Source organism: Tursiops truncatus, chromosome 3 (genome assembly GCF_011762595.2).
Source record: "Tursiops truncatus isolate mTurTru1 chromosome 3, mTurTru1.mat.Y, whole genome shotgun sequence".
Taxonomy (NCBI): domain Eukaryota; kingdom Metazoa; phylum Chordata; class Mammalia; order Artiodactyla; family Delphinidae; genus Tursiops; species Tursiops truncatus.
Window position 1 is genome coordinate 125,016,257 of NC_047036.1, and position 22,252 is coordinate 125,038,508.

The window sequence follows — 22,252 nt, forward strand, 5'->3', positions numbered from 1 at the left end:
GAGGCACAGGGAAGGGCCATGAACTGGCTCTGAGCTTGCGGTGGGGAAGCCTGGGCCCAGGTGAAGACCCTACCGCTTCTTCCCTGAGGGGCCCCGAGCCATCTCATCCCCTCTCTGGGCTGTGGTTTTTTCCATTTGTAAAAAGAGCATAGTCTCAAGGTTTCCTCACACCCGTGAGCACTGCTGATATTCTGGGGAGCTGAGGCCGTTCTCTGGGGTGGGGGACAAGGGGCAGCTGCAGGCTTCTCTCTGCTCCCTGTAACCACTCTCTGTCCCTCCCTCTTGCCCTCCTCTCTCCTTTCACTCCTTCCATGGCTGCCTTCAAACTTCGCTTCCAAGTCGCTGGGGACCTTATCTCCCTACTCCCAGGTAATTAAACTGGTTCCAGGAGACCTTTTCTATAGTTGTGTCCTTTATGCTGACCAAGCAGACCCCCAATTTCCACCCCCCACCCACTGAAGCCCCTGAAGGTGCTCCCCCAATGCAAGCAGAGACAGGGAGACTTAGAAGCATGACCTGGAGGAAGTGGCAGTGGCTTAAAGGGTAGAGATGGCTGGGAGCGAACCTTTCTACCCAGAGATGGCCTCCCTGATGCTTCTGTGATCCTTGGCCAGGATTCCAGGGTCCTGACCCACGGGTTCCATTCAAGGGCATGTGAGTGATGGGTGAAGGCCCTGGAAAGTCTCTGCAGCCTTCCTCAGGCTGTGCATATAACCCAGGGAGGGGGTCTCTGTATTCAGAAGGGCAAAATGGTGCTTCAGCCCCTGGGATACCAGATTCCATGTCACTTCCCCACCTGACTGCTGGACCCTTGGGCTATAGGCCCCCCTAATTGCAGATCTTGCTTATGGCCCTGCTTCCTCCCCCAGGACATCTATGAGAACCTGGACCTCCGGCAGAGACGGGCCTCCAGCCCAGGATACATCGACTCCCCCACCTACAGCCGGCAGGGCATGTCCCCCACCTTCTCCCGCTCTCCTCATCACTATTACCGCTCCGGTAAGGAAGGGGGAAGCTCCCAAAGGGACAGGAAGAGCCAGGGGTGACAACACAGTGCCTAGATGTCCCCAGCTGCTGAGACAGCATGGGGCTTCCCTGGGTTATCTCCATTACAACTTGGTCCTCTGGAGGCTCATGGCCACCCAGGCCTCACTGAGTCCCTGCAGATGCCACTGGCAGGGGAAGAAGAAGGGTACATGGTACTGAGATGCAGCAAGAAGGTGGGTGGCGTGCTGCTGCGGGGAGGGGAGTGGCAGGAAGCCCAGCCATCCTGGCTGGTAGAAAACGTCTCCATCCTCATCCTTTGTCGTGTCCCATCCAGAAGGCAGAACCAGAGGATCAGAAATGGGGAAGTGTCCTGGCCTTCACCTGAGGGCCACCCTGAGGTTAGGGATGAAGCAGGCAGAGCAATTAAGGGAGGGGCCCAGGTGGGGAGCTAAGAGGAGCAAGGATGCCTTCCTGAAGCTCAGTGCTGTTGACTCTTACAACCCACAAAATCTGACTTTGGGGTGAAGCAAGACAACAGGGTCAAGCCTGTTTCTGCAGACCCGGTGCATGAGAGCACAGCCCCCATCCCTGCTGTTATCACCTCACTGCTGCCGTAACCACCGCCACTGCATTAATGCCTGTTTTCTCTGTGCCTCTGCTCTCTCTGGGGACCACTGCCTGCGTGCTCCAGGGCCCGAGAGTGGCCGGAGCTCTCCATACCATAGCCAGTTAGATGTGAGGTCCTCCACTCCGACCTCTTACCAGGCTCCCAAGCACTTTCACATCCCAGGTAGGCTGCCAGCCCGGAATTCCTGGCATGGGTGCATGCTCTGTGGGGTCGCTGGGCGCCCTACACCGGCACCGAGGAGAAACTGGGTGCTGGGGACCCTCCCTAACCAGTCACCCGCACTAACTGGCCTCCAGCTCCGACACACCCACTGGCCTTAGCCCACTCCCTAGACAGAACCAGCCTTGATTAGGACCACCAGGAAGCAGCCCAGGGAAGTGCCTTGAATGTCCAAGGGCTGTGATGGAACATGGCAGTAACTGTGCTGAAGGTCATGGGCTTTTGGGATTGAATCCTTGATTCTGCTGCTTATAAGCTTGTGACCTCAGACCAGCTACTTAGCTTCCTTGAGCCTATGTTGTTCCTTCTGGACAGCCAGGCACTGTTCTGGGTCCTGAAAGTGCAACTGTGCTCAAACCAGCCCAGATCCTTCAGGGTGTTTAAGTTCTAATGTGGGGAGAGAGCTAATAAATGAGTAAACAAATAAGTAAAAGGATAATTTCAGGAGATATAGGTGCTAAACATAATAAAACAGGGCACTGCAATAGAGTGATGGCATGGGGGAGGCTGGGCTATGTGAGGTGGTCAGGGAGGGCTTCTTGGAGGAGGTGACAATGAAGCCAAAAGAGACCCTAGGGAAAAACATCCTGGGCAGAGGGAACAGCAAGTCCAAAGGCCCTGAAACACTGAGCCTGCAGCTGGCCAGCATGGCTGGAGGTGGTGAGCATGAGGTTGCCCCAGAAAGGTCCCATCCAGCCTACTGGGGAGGAGGGGGTGAGAGTGCTAACTGTGGCTGTGGGGTTCTGGGGACGCCCACGTGGAATGAGGCATGGCTGCTGGGTGGGCACCTTCCCGCATGGGGTCTTGCTGAGCACGCGCCTGCCTTATGCCTTCATGCCCACCATCCAAGCCCCAAGCCCCTGCCTCAGCCCCATTTGAATCCATCCATTCCTTTCCCCTCACCTTTCTTGGAACCTGATGGGATGAGGTTGGAAGCTCACCTTTGGAAGAGGAAGTCCACTGGGGGAAAGATGGGAGAGCCTTGGGAGAAGTTGCTAACCACCTCTCTCTTCTGGGACCCACTGACCAACTGGCTGTCTCCTTTTCTCCTGTCTTTCTCTCTCCTCCCCACTGTCCCTTCCCGGTCTGACTGGCAGCTGGAGAAAGTAACATCTACCGGAAACCCCCGATCTACAAACGGCATGGTATGGTCGGGGGCAGAGAGGGCTTGGCCAGGCAGGGGGAGGGGCAGTTAATCATCTGTGCAGATGGCTCTGTAGGGCCACCAGAGGGACACAGACAAGGCTGCAACTCGGTCCTTCTTGTCGGCTGCCCCCCAGTCACTCAAGGTGGCTCACTTGGGGAGGGGGTTGGTGTCATTTCAAAACGGCAAGGAAGTCCTTGTATCCCCTACATCCTTTCCCACCATCTCCTCACTACCCCCTTGCCCTGCTGTCTGCTATCCTAAAGCCCATGGTCAGAGAAACCCTTGTCAAATGCATGTAGCCCTGGGAGAATGACACTCCAAGGTGCTGGTACTCAAACTTGGACGTTCGTTAGAATCATGTGGAATGCACACAGATTCCTGGGCCCACCCCAGACTTAACGAATCCAAATTTTGTATTTGTTACAGTTTCTCCAGGTGATTCTAATGTCCAGCCCAGCTTGGGAAACACTGCTCTAAACTGTTCTCAGTCACCATGTCCTGAGAGTAGACGGAGGCCTGGAGAGGGGATACGGATGAGAAAGGAGCTGAGGGCGCCTTCATTCATTCATCCATATAGTGTTTCTTACAGAACTGTCTGTGGGCCAACTGCACCCAAGAGATTTATTTAAAAAACAGATACCTTGGCCCCCTCCCCTGCCCTAGACTTCCTTAATTAGAAATACTAAGGGTTTGCCCTACGAATCTGCCCTGTAACCAGTTCCATTCACAGTTTCTACCTGTGCTCCCTGTGGGAGCCACCACTGAGACCTGTTCGTTCTTGCAAAAGCACTCAGTTGAATGAGCACTCCCCTTCCTCTGAGGATGCAGAGGCGCAGCTGCCACCCTGTATCACCCTTAGGTACCTATGGGTGCCTGTGGGATCACAGGGGGAACACAGAATTGGATGAGCATGGAGACAGGCAGAAGCAGCCCTGTACTGGGATCTAAACTCACCGGGATGATGTAGGAGGTGGTACGAGTATAAACAGTGGCTCTGGGTGCTTACGATCTGACAATTTAGATAAACATCCTCGACTTCAGAGCGGACTGGGCTGGGGTCCAGGTGAGTCCTGAGCAGTGCACATCTACCTGTGGCTGCGGAGGACACGCCATGTACCCCAGTGGTCACAGAAAGGCACCAACCCTGACAAAGGTAGTTTAAATTTACATCCAGAAAAGGCCCCCAGGTCCCCAGCCCCTCAGGACTGTGTGGGATTTTGTAGGTGGGCCTGAGGGGCAGCACCAAAGCAGGTTCAGGAGGAGTCTGGGCTAGAGGTAGATTGTGCAGATAAGAGGGTGGATGAAACGGCTGGAGTGGGAGGGGCTGCACAGGACCCACATCAAAGAGGATTTGCAAGCTTTGGGAGCAAGTGCTGCTGGCTGGCTGAGAGCCATCCCAGGACCCTCTGCTGCTCTGGCTCCACGGAGCCTAGGGCTTGTCACTGTAGCTTCTCCCTCCTGAGAAATGATCAGCGGCCCCATCTCCTTTCCCCAGCCCTCTCTCTGACCTGGTCAGTTTCTCACCAGTCTTGGGCGTGACAGTCATTGCCTTGGAAGGTTTTGTGCCTACAGTGGGTTTGATGGTCACCCCCATGTTGTGGACTTCAGGGGGAAGCTTAGAGCTGGATGACACCTCAGCCAGCAGACCAGTTCTGATACAGACAAGGAAACTGAGGTGGAGAGGAGCACGATTTGCCCAGTGCTACAGCTGAGTTAAGTGGCAGAACTGGAACCAGAACCCAGCGTTGCTGACTCCCTGGCCAGTGCTCCTTCCCTCAGGCCATCTAGTCTCCCCCAAGCAGGATGTGTCATTTCAGTATGAGGAGAAAGGTGACCTGACTCAACATGCAGCAGGCCCTGCTTGGCGATCCCACCCAAGATGTGGCTCGAATCCACAAGGCTGGCTTCTAGAGGGTGAGGAAGGACTCACCTGGGACCTGTCTAATCTTACTTAAAGGAGCCACGGCCTTAGTGTTCACTTAGGAGAGTCTGTGGAATTGGTAGAAGGAGCCCTGAGCTGGGGTCTGATCCAGTTCTGGTCTAACTTGCTGTGTGGTCTGAGCAAGACCCTTCCCCTCTCAGGTGTTCAGATTCCCAACCGTAAAATGAGAGGCTTGGCCTCAGTGCTTTTCCAGCTCCGATGCTCCGTGTCCCAGACCCTGGCCTGGACGTGGCCTCACTCCCCAGGGCTGGAGCCTGGCTGACACAAGGAAGAGTATGTCCAGGACACTCTTCTAGGACATACTGCCTCCCTGAAGCTCTCTCTTTGGGTCCTTTGCAGGTGATTTGTCAACAGCAACCAAGAGCAAAACAAGTGAAGACATCAGTCAGGCCTCCAAGTACAGTCCAGCCTACTCGCCAGACCCCTACTATGCTGCGGAGTCTGAGTACTGGACCTACCACGGGTCCCCCAAAGGTATCACCCCTCACAGGGGAGCCAGGACCAGAGCCCCATCACCTGCGCCAGGGACACAGGGCCAGCACAGACAGTTGCCCACTCCTTCACACGATAGTTCATTTATTCATTCAGCAAACAGGTACTAAGGGCAGCCATGGGCCCTAGGGAGATACTAGGAAGCAAACCAGATCAGGTCCTTGCCCTTGTGTATGAGACATAGGCCCCAACTGAAGAGGGAGGTGAGGTACAGGAGGGAGAAGCGCTGATGGTAGGGGCATGCTGTCCAGTCTGGAAGATGACAAAAGCTGCTCAGATGCAGAGCCTCAGCTACCACAGGAAGGGTGAGGAGCAGGTAAGCCAGCAGAGTGTTGAAATGCACCTGCAAAGACCCAAGATGGGAGGCTAGGCTCCAATGGAGCAAAGGAATGGCTGTCAGCTCAACCTTGAGCTCAGAGAGGGAGGGGAGGGGGTGGGGGATGAGAGGCCAGATCCCACAGGGCCTTGTGGGTTGAGGTCAGGATTTTGGTCTTTATCCAAAATAGGAGGAAGTTGTTTAAAGTGGTGACATGATCAGATTTGTGTTTTTAAGAGACCAGTTTGGCTGTAGGTGGCAAATGGTTTGGAGAACGGGAGAGAGAGGATGTTGAGAGATGGAAGTCTCTCACGGGCACCCTGGCAAGGGGTCCTAATGGTCCTCAAGGTGCCATCCCACCTAACCAGACATCCCAGGCTGTTTCTTTTAAGTATGTGGAGGAGTTGTCAGCAGGTGCCACTGTGATTCAACACATACCTTTAGTAATGAATGTCCATTTTGAACGAAGCTTCATGGGAGCTCAGAGATGACCCTATGCCGCCCTCAAAGAATTCTCCACTTAGAAAAGGGATAAGGCACAAGCACAACTATAACCCAAAGTGGACAGTCATCAGTGCCCATGGGAGATAGTGTTCAGAGGCTGCACAGGCAAGAGAGACCAGACCCAACAGGCATGGGGGGGGGAGGGGGATCTTAGATGAGACTAATTCAATCACACACACACACACACAAAGAAACAAAAAAAAAAGAAAAACCACCTCCAAAAGCCTTAAGCCAAAACAGGGATTTCTGGGTCATGTGACTGAAAGTTTTTGAGGCATAGCTGGATCTAGAGGTAGATGAACATCATTAGGACTTGACCTGTCCTGTGGGTTGGGTGGCTCCAGTCTCAGGCTGATTCTGCCCTTATCATGGGAAGACGAGTTCTGGCAGGTCCAGATTACCTCTCATCCTTGGCAGAAAGAGGGCTTTTTCTCCTACCAGCGGCAGGAAAAGTCCCAACGTTGAGGTTTATTAGATCTGTCTGGGCAGTCGGCTTCACCTGTACTTTCCAGCCCAAGAATGGGAAGGGATGCTGGCCATCTCAGTATAGGGAGACCCATGGTGGAGGCAGTTCACCAAAGTGCACTTGTGTGGGGTCACTCAGCTAGAAAGTGGTGGAGCCAAGAGGCCCCCCACCTGTCAAGGCTGTACTGCCCCCCATGCCCTCTCGCCTGAGCAGGCTGAGTGGGGAGCGTGGGCGGGAGCTGATCCTAGCTGTCTCTTGGCAGTGCCCCGAGCCAGAAGGTTCTCGTCTGGAGAGGAGGACGATTTTGACCGCAGCATGCACAAGGTAAGCAGGCCACACCACTGATGAGATGCTTAGATGGTATGTTACTGAGGATTTTTTCATTTGTGAGGGACAGAAACCAAATCCAAACTCACTCATGATAGAAAAGAGAAATGCAAACCTTGGCAAAACTGGCAAGTCAACTGGTAGGATTAGCTGCAGGTACAACTTGATCCAGCTGCTAAACAAATTGCCACAGGGAAATTATCTCTCTCTGCTCTTACGCTGGATTGCCTCTGCATTGGCCTCATGCTCAAGCAGGTTCTTCTCACGTTGTGGTCAGTGGATGCCAGTGACTTGTGCATCACTGCTGGGGATGGAGGGTGGTGCAGCTGCTGAGAAAGAGTTTGTGGTCCCGCAAAAAGTTACCACATAGAACTACCATAGAAACTGTCGACTGAAAATAACAAACAAACCACACAACCCAGAAGTTGAGAACTATGTTTTATTCAGCAGACATACTGAGGACCTCAGCCCAGGAGACAGCCTCTCAGATAGCTCTGAGAGAGTGTTCCAAAGAGGTAAGGGAGGAGCCAGGAATACGTAAGAGTTTTTGCAAAAATAAAATCAGGAAGTCGAACATCACAAGATTGCTGCTAATTAATGAAAAAACAGACATCTGCAGTTAATGAATTTAGTGCTTTTCTATGTATGGGAAGATGCAAGGCCCTTGGCTCATTGAAATCATTCCTTTAATATGCACCTTAACTGTCTAGGGCCAGTATCCTGTTTTTCTCCATTCTGAATCCCCTCAGGCTGCACCATTGGTGGTGGCTGCAGAGGTTGATGGCTTCATGGCTTGTTTACTGATACGGCAGGTGACAGTCTTTGCTCACAGTGCTTCCTCCTGGCCATAAATTCAACCAGTATTTGGGAGGCATTTCATGACCAATTTTGTCCCTCAGGGCTAGGAAGGCTCATCCCTTGATCACGCGAAGATTCTGTTGCTAGGCCACTCAATGTGCTGATTTGCTGTGGATTAGACCCTGTTGATAATCTAAAATTCTCTGGATCACCTGTCTTATTAGTCTGTTGTGATCCAGGAAATGTTTTCCCTCGTTGCTTCTTCCCAGATCTAGAATTGCACTACTACAATTATTCTGTGTAGAGTTATGTACATGATCAACTAACTCGAGACGTCATTAATTTTGCTGGAGGCTTGGTTACACTTTGGTAATGTAAGAGATAACAATCTCATAAAACAGACATGACATAAGTAATACAGTTAGTAACATTAATAAACTGATAGTGCAGCAGAGAGAGGCACAAGGCATAAGTAATTTGAAAATGCCGAGAACAAACTAAAACAGTGTAACAGTTTAACAGTATAACTAGTTGGAATCTGGTCAAAATAAGCCATCAAGTCCACAGGGGAGCCAACTGGAGAAGCCAAATTCTGGAGGGATCAGGTAGAGAGAAAAAGATAAATGTTTCATCTTCGTTTACAAAGGTATACTTTATCAACTTTTCGAAGGTCATAGTTAGCGTAAGAGGAAAGGTTTTCTGGAAAACAGAGATTAAAAACCAGTAAATTTCAGAAAAAAGTCATAAAATTATAAGTCATGTTCATCATTTCATTCAGTCCATGTAATTAATTCCTGTTCATCTAGATGAAGTTGTCAGGTTTTCCATTAGTCTTTTAAAATTTCTTACCCAGTTTGGGAGTAAGATCTAAAAGTTATCAAAAACTTGTATTTATCAAAAGTGCTTTTTATGAATCTTCACTAAGATCTTCATATATAAAAGCATCAGAGTAAAACAATGATTGTGTATAAACAACAAGACTTAAAATGGCATGGTTAAAGATCTGATTGATTATAATGTAATTGACAAGAAACTTGGATATTTCTGTGACATACAACATCCTAAGATAACACCTAGAATTATGACTGATAACCTTATACCAGGACATACCAGATTTTTAGGAATTCCGTATAAATTTTGGAATATCTGTATTAATGACTTTTACCCATACCATATAACCTAAGAAGGTTTATCTCCAATCACTTGACAGTGCTTCTCAAGTAATTTAACATACCAAATTAGCCTAATTAGCTTAACGTTTCTCTCTGAGATGTCGCAGGGTTTCTTTGAAGCATCCCAGAGTTATCTGGAAGTCAAAAGAACTTCAGTTAGAATTTGTTATTTGGGAAGTTTTGTCAAAAATATCAAAAAGGTTTCAAAACACTTGGTCAAATAGGATCATAGGTCACTGTGAAACAATACTTATTCACTTAAAGTGACAAAAGATTTCGGGCTTCCCTGGTGGTGCAGTGGTTGAGAGTCTGCCTGCCGATGCAGGGGACACAGGTTCGTGCCCCGGTCCGGGAAGATCCCACATGCCGCGGAGCGGCTAGGCCTGTGAGCCATGGCCGCTGAGCCTGTGCGTCCGGAGCCTGTGCTCCGCAACGGGAGAGGCCACAACAGTGAGAGGCCCGCATACTGAGAAAAAAAAAAAAAAAAGATTTCAAAAACAAAGATGACTTACAAAATCTGTTTTCAAAAGCAGTATTTCAAGATAACTTTGTTCTCTTAACAGAGGAACCAAATCCAGTCTTTCACCAGCCTACTTTTAATAGTAATATCCACTTACCTAATTAAATTTAATCCAATCCCAGCCTGACCATGTACAAAACTCCTTTTCAGGGCTCCCTTTTTACGAACCTTCCACAACTTTCTCTGTTCCTGTTACTCTGTCCCTTATTTTTCCATCCAGAAACAACCAGCTCTAGGACAAAATCATTCTTTCCACTTAACAAAATGCACTTCCATTCTTCATACCTTCTTTTGCTGAAAAAAACACACCCTACTTTCCTTGCATACTAAAATGTTTCCCTTATTATCTTTAGTAGCTTTAATTACATATTATAATTTTAACCCTTAAAAACATTAATCTCTAGTGAAAACTGACAAGTAGCAAGTAATTGTGAACTGTCTGTCATACCAGCATTCCTGATTGGCATATCACTTAACCTCTAGAAACATACATCTTCTCATAGCATAATTTCTTTCCTCAATGTGGTACAAGAGTTGTGTCTAGTAAACCCAAACATCTTTAGTTTCCTTCTTGTAAGGAGACAAAAGTAGGTAAATATAGACCTGTTTAGCAAATAATGTTTGAATATTTTATCCTATTTGAAGTGACCTGGATAGTCAGTGGATTCCCATTACTTAAATTAATTTAGCAAGGTCTGAGGAATCAGGATGGCAGAGGAACAGGACATGGAGCTCACCTCTTCCCACAGATACATCAAAAATACATCTACAAGTGGAACAATTTGCACAGAAAATCTAAACACTGGGCCTCAGACTTCTGAAAGGGCAAGAAAACCTCCACGTAACCAGATAAGACAAAAGAAAAAGAAAGACAGAAAGGAATCAGGACAGGACCTGCGCCCCAGGGAGGGAGCTGTGAAAGAGGAAAGGTTCCCACACCCTGGGAGGTTCCCTCACCTGTGGGGAGATCAGCCTGGACAGAGGGGGAGCTTCAGAGCCTCGGAGGAGAGTGCAGCAACCAGTCTGTGGAAGGCAAAACGGACAGTGACCTGCACAGATGGTCAGTACTGCCGCCCTGTGCTCCCCAGCCTGAGACCCTCATCCACCCGCATGGGCAGGGGCTGGGTGCTGAAGCCTGGGCTTTGGAGGTCAGACCCAGGGAGAGGACCAGGATTGGCTATGCAGAGACAGCCTGAAGAGGGTGGAGTGTGGCAACTGAGGGTGCATTCGGAAGAAGCCTGGGACCGCTATGGAGGCAAGGTACCATTGTTGGGGGCCATGCAAAGAGAGGGGTGGGACCACCATAGGAGCTTCTTTCCCTGTGCGCACGTTCTCAGGCAACAGGACACCACCTACATGAGCTCCAGGGGCGGGCGTGAGCCACCACTGCCATCGTGGCTCCAGAGGCAGGCACGGGCAGCCACCATCGATAAGAGAACCGTGAGTAGGTGCCAAGTGCTGTCCCCGCTGTCGCAGGAGTGCGCAGGCCACCACCGCAAATACGAGACCCGCGAGCAGCCAGCAAGCACTGTCCCTGCTATTGGGAGTGTGTGGGCCACTGCCACCATTAAGAGACCCATGAGCAGGTACTAATCACTGCACCCAATGTCTGGGGAGCACGCACAGGCCACGAGCAAGCTCCAGTCACTGCCCCTGCTGTCCTGGGAGTGTGCGGGCCACCACTGCTACTAAGAGATCCGGGAGCAGGCGCCAGTCCCACCCCCACCATCCAGAGAGTACGCACAGGCAGCAAGCAGGCACCAGTCATGGACCCTGCTGTCCCCGGGAGTGCGTGGGCCATCACTGCTGCTAAGAGACACAGGAGCAGACAACAGTCTCTGCCCCTATTGGCCTGGGGGCACATGGGCCACTGCCGCTGCTGGGAGACCTGCAAGTAAGCGCCAATTGCTGCTCCTGCCATACCAGGAGTGTGCACAGGCTGCCACACATCCACACACCATTTGAAAGGAATAATGGCCAGCACACACTAAGGAAAGAGGCGGAAAGCATCCAAACTAAAAGCATCTCAATTCCGGACAAGATGGTGGAGTAGAAGGACTTGAGCTCACCTCCTCTCACAAAAACACCAAAATCACAACTAACTGCTGAACAACCATTGACAAAAAAGATTGGAACCTACCAAAAAAGGTATTTTACACCCAAAGAGAAAGAAGAGGCCACAAAGAGATGGTAGGAGGGGCGTTTTTGTGATATAATCAAATCCCATGCCTGCCGGGTGGGTGATCTACAGACTGGAAAATAATTGTATTGCAGAGTTTCTCCCACAGGAGTGAGAGTTCTGAGCCCAACGTCAGGGTCCCCACCCTGAGGGTCTGGCATTGGGAGGAGGAGCCCCCAGAGCATTTGGCTTTGAAGGCCAGCAGTTCTTGAGTGCAGGAGCTCCATGGACAAGGGGAAGCAGATTCCACTCTTGGAGGGACCCAGCACAAAGCAGTGACTCCACAGGAGCCTGGACTAGACCTACTTGTGGATCTTGGAGGGTCTCCAGGGAAGGTGGAGGTCAGCTGTGGCTCACTGTGGGGGCAGGGCAAAGGCCCCAGGGAATACTGATTGGCATGAGTTCTCAGGGAGGGCACAATTTTGGCACCGAGACCTGGCCCCACCCAACAGCCTGTAGGCTCCAGTCCTGGAACACCTCAGGCTAAATAACAACAAGCAGGGCGGGGGACACAGCCCCACCAATCAACAGACAGGCTGCCTAAAGCTGTACTGAGCTCACAGCCACCTCTAAACATACGCCTTGACATGGCCCTGCCCACCAGAGAGACAAGACCCAGATCCACCCACCAGTGGGCAGGCACCGGTTCCTCCCACCAGGAAGCCTGCACAAGCCCCTGGACCAACCTCACCCGCCAGGGGGCAGACACCAGAAGCAAGAGGAAATACAATCCTGCAGCGTATGGAAAGGAGACCACAAACACAGAAATTTAGAAAAAATGAGATGGCAGAGAAATATGTTCCAGATGAAGGAACAAGATAAAAACCCAGAAGAACAACAAAGTGAAGTGGAGATAGGCAATCTACCTGAAAAAGAATTCAGAGTAATGATAGTAAAGATGATCCAATATCTCGGAAAAAGAATGGAGGCACAGACTGAGAATACAAGAAATGTTTAAAAAAGAGCTAGAAGATCTAAAGAACAAACAGAGATGAACAATACAATAACTGAAATGAAAAACATACAAGAAGGAATCAGAAGCAGAATAAACAAGGCAGAAGAATGAGTAAGTGGAAGAGAGAGTGGTGGAAGTCATTGCTGTGGAACAGAATAAAGAAAAAAGAATGAAAAGAAATGAGGATAGTCTCAGACACCTCTGGGACAACATTAAATGCACAAACATTCACATTATAGGGGTCCCAGAGGGGAAGAGAGAGAGAAAGTGCCTGAGAAAATATTGGAAGAGATTATCACTGAAAACTTCCCTAACATGGGGAAGGAAACACTCAATGAAGTCCAGGAAATGCAGAGAGTCCCATACAGGATAAACTCAAGGAGGAACACGCGGAGACACATATTAATCAAACTGACAAAAGTTAAAGACAAAGAGAAAATAGAAAAAACAACAAGGGAAAAGCAACAAATAACATACAAGGGAATCCCCATAAGGTTAACAGCTGATTTTTCAGCAGAAACTCTGCAGGCCAGAAGGGAGTGGCATGATATATTTAAAGTGATGAAAGGGGAAAACCTATAACCAAGATTACTCTACCCAGCAAGGCTCCCATTCAGATTCGATGGAGAAATCAAAAGCTTTACAGAGAAGCAAAAGCTAAGAGAATTCAGCACCATGAAACCAGCTTTAAGACAAATGCTAAAGGAACTTCTCTAGGCAGAAAAGAAGAGGCCACAACTAGAAACAAGCAACTTATGAATGGGAAAACTCACCAATCAAGGCAAACATACACTAAAGAAGGTAGGAAATCGGCCACACACAAATATGATATCAAAACCAGCAATCTTGAGGAGAGTACAACTGCAGGATATTGGAAATTCATTTCAAATTAAGAGACCAGCCACTTAAAAAATCTTGTATATGTATATAGACTGCTACATCAAAACCTCATGGGAGCTGCAAACCAAAAATCTACAATAGATATACAAATAAAAATTGAAAAGGAATCCAAACACAACACTAAAGAGAGTCATCAAACCACAAAAGAGAACAAAAGAGGAAGGGAAGAAAAAAGACCTACAAAAACAAACCCAAAAGCAGCCACATAGCACAGATAGATCAGCTCAGTGCTTTGTGACCACCTAGAGGGCGGGATAGGGAGGGTGGGAGTGAAACGCAAGAGGGAGGAGATATGGGGATATATGTATATGTATAGCTGATTCACTTTGGTATAAAGCAGAGACTAACACACCATTGTAAAGTAATTATACTCCAATAAAGATGTTAAAAAAAAAATACCCAAAACAATTAACAAAATGGCAGTAAGAGCATACATATCGATAGTTACCTTAAATGTAAATGGATTAAATGCTCCAGCCAAAAGACATAGGCTGGCTGAACTGATACAAAAACAAGACCCACATATATACATCTACAAGAGATTCACTTCAGACCTCAGGACACATATAGACTGAAAGTGAGGGGATGGAAAAAGGTATTCCATGCAAAGAGAAATCAAAAGAGAGCTGAAGTCGTGATACTCAGACAACATAGACTTTAAAATAAAGACTGCTGCAAGAGACAAAGAAGTATGCTACATAATGATCAATGAATCAATCCAAGAGGAAGATATAATAACTGAAAATATATATGCACCCAACATAGGAGCACTTCAATATATAAGGCAAATGCTAACAGGCATAAAAGGAGAAATTGACAGTAACAAAATAATAATAGTGAGGGATTTTAACACTCCACTTACATCAATGGACAGCTCATCCAGACAGAAAATCAGTAAGGAAACACAGCCTTAAATGACACACTAGACCAGATGGACTTAACTGATATTTATAGAACATTCCATCCAAAAGCAGCAGAGTATACATTCTTCTCAAGTGCACATGGAACATTCTCCAGGATAGATCATATCCTGGGCCAGAAATCAAGCCTCAGTAAATTTAAGAAAACTGAAATCATATCAAGCATCTTTTCTGACTACAACACTATGAGACTAGAAATCAATTACAGGAAAAAATCCTGTAAAAAACACAAACACGTGGAGTAATGAACATGAAAACAAAAATAAACAAGTGGAACCTAATTAAACTTAAAAGCTTTTGCACAGCAAAGGAAACCATAAACAAAATGAAAAGACAACCCACACAATGGAAGAAAATATTTGCAAATCAAGTGGCTGACAAGGGATTAATCTCCAAAATATACAAACAGCTCATACAGTTCTATATCAAAAAAACACACAATGCAATCAAAATATGGGCAGAAGATCTAAATATACATTTCTCCAAAGAAGACATACAGATGGCCAAAAAGCACATGAAAAGCTGCTCAACATCACTAATTATCAGAGAAATGCAAATCAAAACCACCATGAGGCATCACCTCACACCAGTCAGAATGGCCATCATCAAAAAGTCTACAAACAGGGCTTCGCTGGTGGTGCAGTGGTTGAGAATCCGCCTGCCAATGCAGGGGATACGGGTTTGTGCCCTGGTCCGGGAAGATCCCACATGCCGCAGAGCAGCTGGGCCCGTGAGCCATGGCCGCTGAGCCTGCGCATCTGGGAGCCTATGCTCCACAACGGGAGAGGCCACAGCAGTGAGAGGCCTGCGTACCGCAAAAAAAAAAAAAAAAAAGTCTACAAACAATAAATGCTGGAGAGGATGTGGAGAAAAGGGAACCCTTGTACACTGTTGGTGGGAATGTAAATTGGTACAACTGTTATGGAGAACAGTATGGAGGTTCCTTAAAAAACTAAAAATAGAACTACCATATGATCCAGCAGTCCCACACCTGGGTATATATACAGAGAAAACCATAATTGGAAAAGATACATGCACCCCAATCTTCATTGCAGCACTATTTACAATACCCAAGACATGGAAGAAACCTAAATGTCCATCTACAGAGGAATGGATAAAGAAGATGTGGTACATATCTACAATGGAATATTAGCCATAAAAAAATGTAATAATGACATTTGCAGCAACATGGATGGGCCTAGAGATTATCATACTAAGTGAAGTAAGTCAGACAGAGAAATACAAATATCATATGATATCACTTATATGTGGAACCCAAAAAAATGATACAAATGAACTTATTTACCAAAGAGAAACAGACTCACAGCCGTTCAAAATAAACTTAGGTTACCAAAGGGGAAACGTGGTGGCGGGGGGAGGGATAAATGAGGAGTTTGGGATTAACATATACATAGTATTATATATAAAACAGATAATCAACAACTACCTACTGTATAGCACAGGGAATCTACTCAATATTCTATAATAACCTCTCAGGAAAAGAATCTGAAAAAGAACAGATATATGTATAGGTATAACCGAATCATTTAGCTGTATACTTGAAACTAACACAACATTGTAAATCACCTATACTCCAATATAAAATAAAAATTAAAAATAAATAGGAAAAACTCTAAAGTTTTAAGTTACCAAAAATCTGGACAAACTGTTTTAAATCAATATACCCAAAGCATAATTATTCCTAAAGAGTTCACCTGAAAACTCTTATTTTCCTTTATAATTTATGAAAATATCATCATACCAAGTTAATTTTTTTGCTGACAAACTCTGCAACAGAAATAACATGAACTTATTAACCTTCAGTGAACCTTGGTACACTGAAGGTGTACCAAGTAAAATATGTCTGTATTGACTGATTAAACCAGCAAGCTGAAGCTAGCTTTAACACCAGATATTAATTTAATATTGAATATTTCCTAGATACATGAACCTGATATTCATTCTGGCCAGTTTCTTTTATGTTTAGAAGTATTTAATTTGTAAGCACTTACTTTTAAGTCAATTAAATGGAACTCTTTTATAAATTTAATTTTAACAGTATTTTCCGGAGGTGGAGACATCTCATATGTATAATATGTACACAGACATATAAACAGACCTAACTAGAGATCTCATAGCTTCACCTTAAAAACTTAGTTATGAATCAGGTATTACAGTATAAACTTACTAGTTTATAAATAACAGTTGGAATAAGTTAAATTTGCTTGCTCAGATGACTAAGGCTTTGCTATTTGCGGAAAAGACTTTTAAGATTTGTATTTATCCTTGATAAACCCTTAAGGCGGCTATGAATTAGATTTGGGGTGAGGGAGCCTTTCCAGCAGTTTGAGTTTAAAAGGACTTTTTTGCTTTTTTTTTTCCTCCTTGGTTTCAGGTTTTACCTGATTGAGCTAATTAGGCTCAGTCTCAGATCAATGTGGGCTGTATTTACATTTCTTATTTGCAGAGATTTGCAAAACAAAGACAGTTGCTTTTAATTCTCAAAAAAACTGGTCTGCTGCCTAAATGATATTAAAAGATTGATTTGCCCAAGTGTACTTTGTTTAATTTGCTTTTTTATATCAGTGCGAAGATTTCTGACTTAGCCAAAATTCAAGAGTTCTATGTTCTAGAATTTTAGGGTTTAATTTATCATGCTTTCAAAAGCTCGCATTAGGCATTCAACAAAGGTCCTTTTTCTGAGTGCACAGGTGAGACCCAGAGCAAAATCTCTATTATTATTTTTATTAGCACCTGAATATTGCTCCCAGTTTTTACATTATATTATACAGGCTCAGGTAACCCTACTGGTTTCCTTTTGTATGTTTAATAATATTTCCTGAGGGGCAGATTCATATGCCCTGTCTTATGAAGCATTCCCCAGTGAAACATGTATATCACACAATATAATTAAACAAAAGAGAAATAACCATCTTATATAAAGCCCGTTTAGGTATACCAATTTTTATAAACTTTCATCTCAATTCTATCAGCTTTTATACCTTTACCTTTATCTTCCATTAGGACCCAATCATCAAGCCTTGGTCTTTCAAGGAGTCCTAGAAGCTTTCCTTTCTTTTTATCCTCTGACTCTTTTATCTATTTTTAATAAAAGGCTCTGGGGTCCCCAGTGAGGGGTTGAGCCAAGGGACTCAGGCCCTTTTGTCAATCTTTTACTTGATTAATCGGCCTAACTGTTGCCCCCAGTAATTTTTGGCCAGGTATCTCAGTGTAATTTACTTCCAGCCATTTAAATATATATGTATATTTTAAAATATTTATTTATTTATTTTGCCTGCGCTGGGTTTTAATTGTGGCATGTGGGCTTCTTAGTTGCAGCACACGGACTCTTAGTTGTGGCATGCATGTGGGATCTAGTTCCCCAACCAGGGATCAAACCTGGGCCCCCTGCATTGGGAACACGGAGTCTTACCCACTGGACCACCAGGGAAGTCCCTAAATATATATATTTTTTAAGTGGGGTAAATAGAGTGGACTTGTTTGGGGCCCTTTAATGTTGGGGACCTTTGTTCCATCCAGCCTTACATGATGTTCTATCAAACCTTTGTTTTAATCCCATTAACATCCATTTTATTTATCCCATTTTTAAATAATCATCTAAAGATTTCTTTATCCTTTTGGGATAAGTCCCTTTAAAATTTCCACCTTTTTGGGAAGAAGTCTCTAAACTTTCTCTTCAGTTTACTTCCCTGTTAATCAACCTAATTAACATGAATTATCCTAATGTTTTTATTAGCATCTGTAAGACTCACTGAGGGGAAGCAGAGACCACAAATAAGGCTTCCCAAACCAGTTTTTTGTTGTTGTTGTTTTCAATTAAGGGAGTTCTTAGGTTACCGAATATATGTTTTCCACCTTCTAAGTTTTTTTCTTATAAGTACCAGTAACACAGCTCTTTTAAAATTTACCAATTTAGAAGTTTCTCCAATATAAAGGATCCATCATGTGGCCATTAATAAGATGTATCCTATTGATGCAAACCAGTAAGACACCAGAGAAGTCCCCACAACAGAGTATGAAGATGTGGCCTTCACAAAATCTAGAAAGTTTACTCCCCAAAATGGCCTAAGAAAGTAAAGGGCTTCATTGCACAGGCCGATGCAAGGAAAGTTAAGAGGGCAAAAGCCCCTGAGAGTTGGCACAGTCAGACAAAAGACTGCTCAGAATCCCAGTCTATTCGGTTGGCTGCCGAATTGTATACCATATGTGTACCTTCCAGGTGGCAAAGACCAAGTACTCAAAACACAGAAACAGACATATACACATACGTACACACAAAATGCCTAAGAAAATCAGGTAGAACATTTACATCTCAAAGACACAGGGAGAGAAATGCAAGTTCCCCCTAGAAGGGCTTTTGTTTCTTTAAGGTCAGAATTCTGAAAAGATGTTTTATCAAGCAGGCTTTCTCTAACTTAACTGCATATGCAATAGAAGAGCCTCATCTTAGTCATTTTCAGGGCGAGATTTCCTTTAATTCCCAATTAAGTAAGTACTTGTAAGTATACGTGTTGTACATGTATGTCTGGCTGGGGTATTAGTTAGAAGCTGGCAATCTGTCGTTCCTTTTTCTTTTTGTTTTGAAAGCTTTGTTCCCCATTCCAGAGCCAGTTTGTGGAGATAAAATCGCTAGTGATGATCGTGTGGTGAGCCAATGTGCTGTTGTGAGCTTAACTCCTCTAGATTTTACCCTAGATTCATTTTAGCCCTTTTATGAGTCCTGGTTTCTCCCTTCAGTAGCCTACAACCACCATGGGTACTCGGATTATGGAGTGGCCGGCTCTTACGCATGTCCCTGGCAGGCAAGTGTTTAATTGAAAAAGTGGGTTTCCCTTTAGGGACAGCTGCACAGTATGAGGACTTGCCTCTACCGCTCCCACAAGTTTGTGTTCAGGGACACTGAACAGCCTGAGGAAGCTGTGGCCAGCCAGGAGGTGATGTTCCTTCTGAGCTGAAAGCTCTCATGAGATACCTTCACTTTTATTTTGACAAACTCTATTAAAGTAGCCAATTCAAGGAAAAACGACAGGCCAGTCTTCCACCTAATTACCCAGTCCAACCTTACTCAGTGTCTTTCAACTGAGCATAACCCAGGTACCTCTTCTTGAAACTAAGCTTCAAGGATAACCTACTACTCTTCCAGTGAGGAGTTTAACATCACTGAATAAAACTTAGGATCATCAGCCAATAACAGGAGATCTGAGAATCAGGAGAGACTCACCCAAATTCATCTGGACTCTCTGAGGTGGCAGATGGGCCCAAGAATCCTCTGCTGGTACCTAGGCTCTGGATCCTTGGAGAGTTCAGGCAAAGGAGAAAAGTCTGCTCTGGGTCCCTCTGTAGCTGTCAAAACTGTTGACTGCATAACCTAAAAGTTGAGAATTATGTTTTATTCAGCAGACATACTAAGGACCTAAGCCCGGGAGACAGCCTCTCAAATCTGAGGGACAGTTCTGAAGAGGTAAGGGAGGAACCAGGATATAAAGGAATTTTTGCAAAAACAAAACAAAACAAAACAAAGCAGATAGTCAAACGTCCGTCAAAAGATTCTAATTAAAGAAAAAAAACAGACATCTCACGTTAATGAATTTAGCCCTTTTCTGTGTACGGGAAGATGCACTGAAATCATTCCTGTGATATGCACCTTAACTATCTAGGCCCAGTATCCTGCTTTACTCCATTCTGAATCCTCTCAGGGTATACTGTTGGTGGTGGCTGCAGAGGCTGACGGCTGGATGGCTGCAACATCCTTTGTTTACCGACCCATGTTAGGTGACGTTCTCTGTTCACAGACCCATCAGTTCCACTCCTAGGTATATACCCAGAAGAACTGAAAACTGGTACTCAAACGAATACACGTACACGCAGGTTCCTAGCAGTACTACTCACAAGAGCCGAAAGACGGAAGCAGCCCAAATGTCCATCAACTCACAAACGAATAAACAAAATGTGGCATATCCAAATGACAGACTATTATTCAGCTATAAAAGGGAATGAAGCGCTAATACATGCTACAATGTGTATGAACCTTGACAACATTATGCTTAGTGAAAGAAGCCACACACACAAAGCCACATATTGTATATGGGCTCTGGTACGTACCACCAGAGCCCCACCCTGACCACAGGACTACTTGTGGAAGAGAAATGAAGTCCCACAAAGGAAAATATGGGTGCTGCAAGGAAAGAGGGACACTGAAAAGGCAAAAAGTGCCAGAGGTTCACTATAGAGAATCTGGTCCCTCAGCCTTTCCTAAGCCTGTTCCATCTCAGTGTTCTTTGCTTCCTTCTAACTTCATCTTGTTCCTCCCCCACCCCCAGCTCCAGAGTGGAATTGGCCGACTAATTCTGAAGGAAGAGATGAAGGCCCGGTCCAGTTCCTACGCGGATCCCTGGACCCCACCCCGGAGCTCCACCAGCAGCCGAGAGGCCCTGCACACAGCTGGCTATGATATGTCCCTAAATGGCTGTAAGCACTGCCCTGTAACCTGCCGGGGTGGGGGCACTCTCTTCCCCATCAGTTCTTCCATTAGTGAATCTAACCTTCTATGGCCTCACCAGGGTCTAGAATACAGACTAAATAAGACCATGCTCCATCCTGAGCAGTCACTTCTGCTTCTTCGGGTCATCTGAAGCCATGACTTCCAATCAGTTTCCATGTAAAGAAAAAACTCTTCTAATAGTCTGAAGATAAAACAGGATGCCTCTTGAGGTAGCAAGCCTCCCATCACTGGAGGTATACAAGCAGAGGCTTGGTTCAAGCACTTTGCCCTGAGAGTCTTTCACTGTAAGCTCCTCCCTGTTCCTGGACTCACACATCCTCTTCCTGCCTCCTCTCTTACTTACCCCTGTGGGATTCAGTCCTGCCAGGAAATCCTATCTCAGGTCAATACTTGATGGATAATAAAAGGTACCATTTATTGCAATCCTGTGTGCTGGGCATTTATAGATACATTATCACCCTTGGTCCTCACAAAGACCCACAATGTAGAGGGATTATTATCACCCACTTTATAGATGAGAGACCTGAGGTTAACCCTCTTGCCCAAGGTCAGAAAGCCAGTAAGTGACTGAGCCAGGATCAGGCCCAGCATAGAGTGACTTCAAGGCCATAAGCTTTTCCCTCTTTGCTGTACTGCACCTTGATTCTAGGTGAGCTCAAACATGACAGTGGTGGTGGTGGTGATGATGATAAAGCCAGTTTTATTGAGGGTTTTTATCTGTCAGGCACTGTGCTAAGCACCTTACTATATTGTGTCCTATATTCTTCACAATAACCCTATAAAGGAGACACTATCCCTCCCATTTTACAGATAAGAAAACAAAGCATGATTTACTTATCTGCAATTGGGTATCTATTAATGGCCAAGCCAGGATGAACTGATGGGCTGTTTCCCTGTTTCACCACTGAGAGGCACTGTTTTCAACCCCTGGCTCTGTACACTGCACCAGTACTGCTCAAAATTCAGCTCCATTCAATGGCATTTGTGCAACAAATATCACAGAGCACCTGCACTGTGCCAGGTGCTGGGCTACAAGCTGGGTGGGGGAGAGAGGATCGGGTGCAGGTGCAACAGTTAGAAACTGACCAGTGAGAAAGGAGGTACTGAAGGAGGGCTCTCCTCCCCGCCGGCCAGGGTGGCCCAGGTATGGGAGCAATTTCTGTCTGTCTCCATGAACGCTGATCTCTGGCTTCCCTCTCTTGCAGCCCCTCGGTCCCACTACCTGGCTGACAGCGGTATGTTCTGCCTGCCCTTCCT

At 46.0% G+C, this 22,252-nt stretch overlaps 1 protein-coding gene and 1 long non-coding RNA gene across 13 annotated transcripts in view; one reads left to right on the forward strand and one right to left on the reverse strand.

Moving 5' to 3' along the window:
- Positions 1-22,252, forward strand: part of ABLIM3 (actin binding LIM protein family member 3) — a 178,959-nt gene that overhangs the window by 145,885 nt on the left and 10,822 nt on the right. For 3 of the 6 annotated variants that reach the window (XM_073801864.1, XM_073801862.1, XM_073801863.1), the window contains 6 exons: positions 870-999; positions 2,932-2,979; positions 5,263-5,397; positions 6,964-7,025; positions 20,814-20,961; positions 22,201-22,230. In XM_073801864.1, the coding sequence (XP_073657965.1) occupies positions 870-999; positions 2,932-2,979; positions 5,263-5,397; positions 6,964-7,025; positions 20,814-20,961; positions 22,201-22,230 (553 nt within the window). Of the gene's footprint in view, positions 1-339; positions 370-869; positions 1,000-1,678; positions 1,778-2,931; positions 2,980-5,262; positions 5,398-6,963; positions 7,026-20,813; positions 20,962-22,200; positions 22,231-22,252 lie in introns of all 6 variants that reach the window. The other 3 variants (XM_033853388.2, XM_073801865.1, XM_073801866.1) reach the window with 3 other exon arrangements.
- Positions 7,450-22,252, reverse strand: part of LOC117311639 (uncharacterized) — a 132,562-nt gene continuing 117,759 nt past the window's right edge. For 5 of the 7 annotated variants that reach the window (XR_012330488.1, XR_012330485.1, XR_012330483.1 and 2 more), the window contains 2 exons: positions 9,061-19,861; positions 7,450-8,525 (listed from right to left, as the gene is read on the reverse strand). This is a non-coding gene — a long non-coding RNA (uncharacterized lncRNA). The remainder of the gene's footprint in view (positions 8,526-9,060; positions 19,862-22,252) is intronic. The other 2 variants (XR_012330487.1, XR_012330486.1) reach the window with 2 other exon arrangements.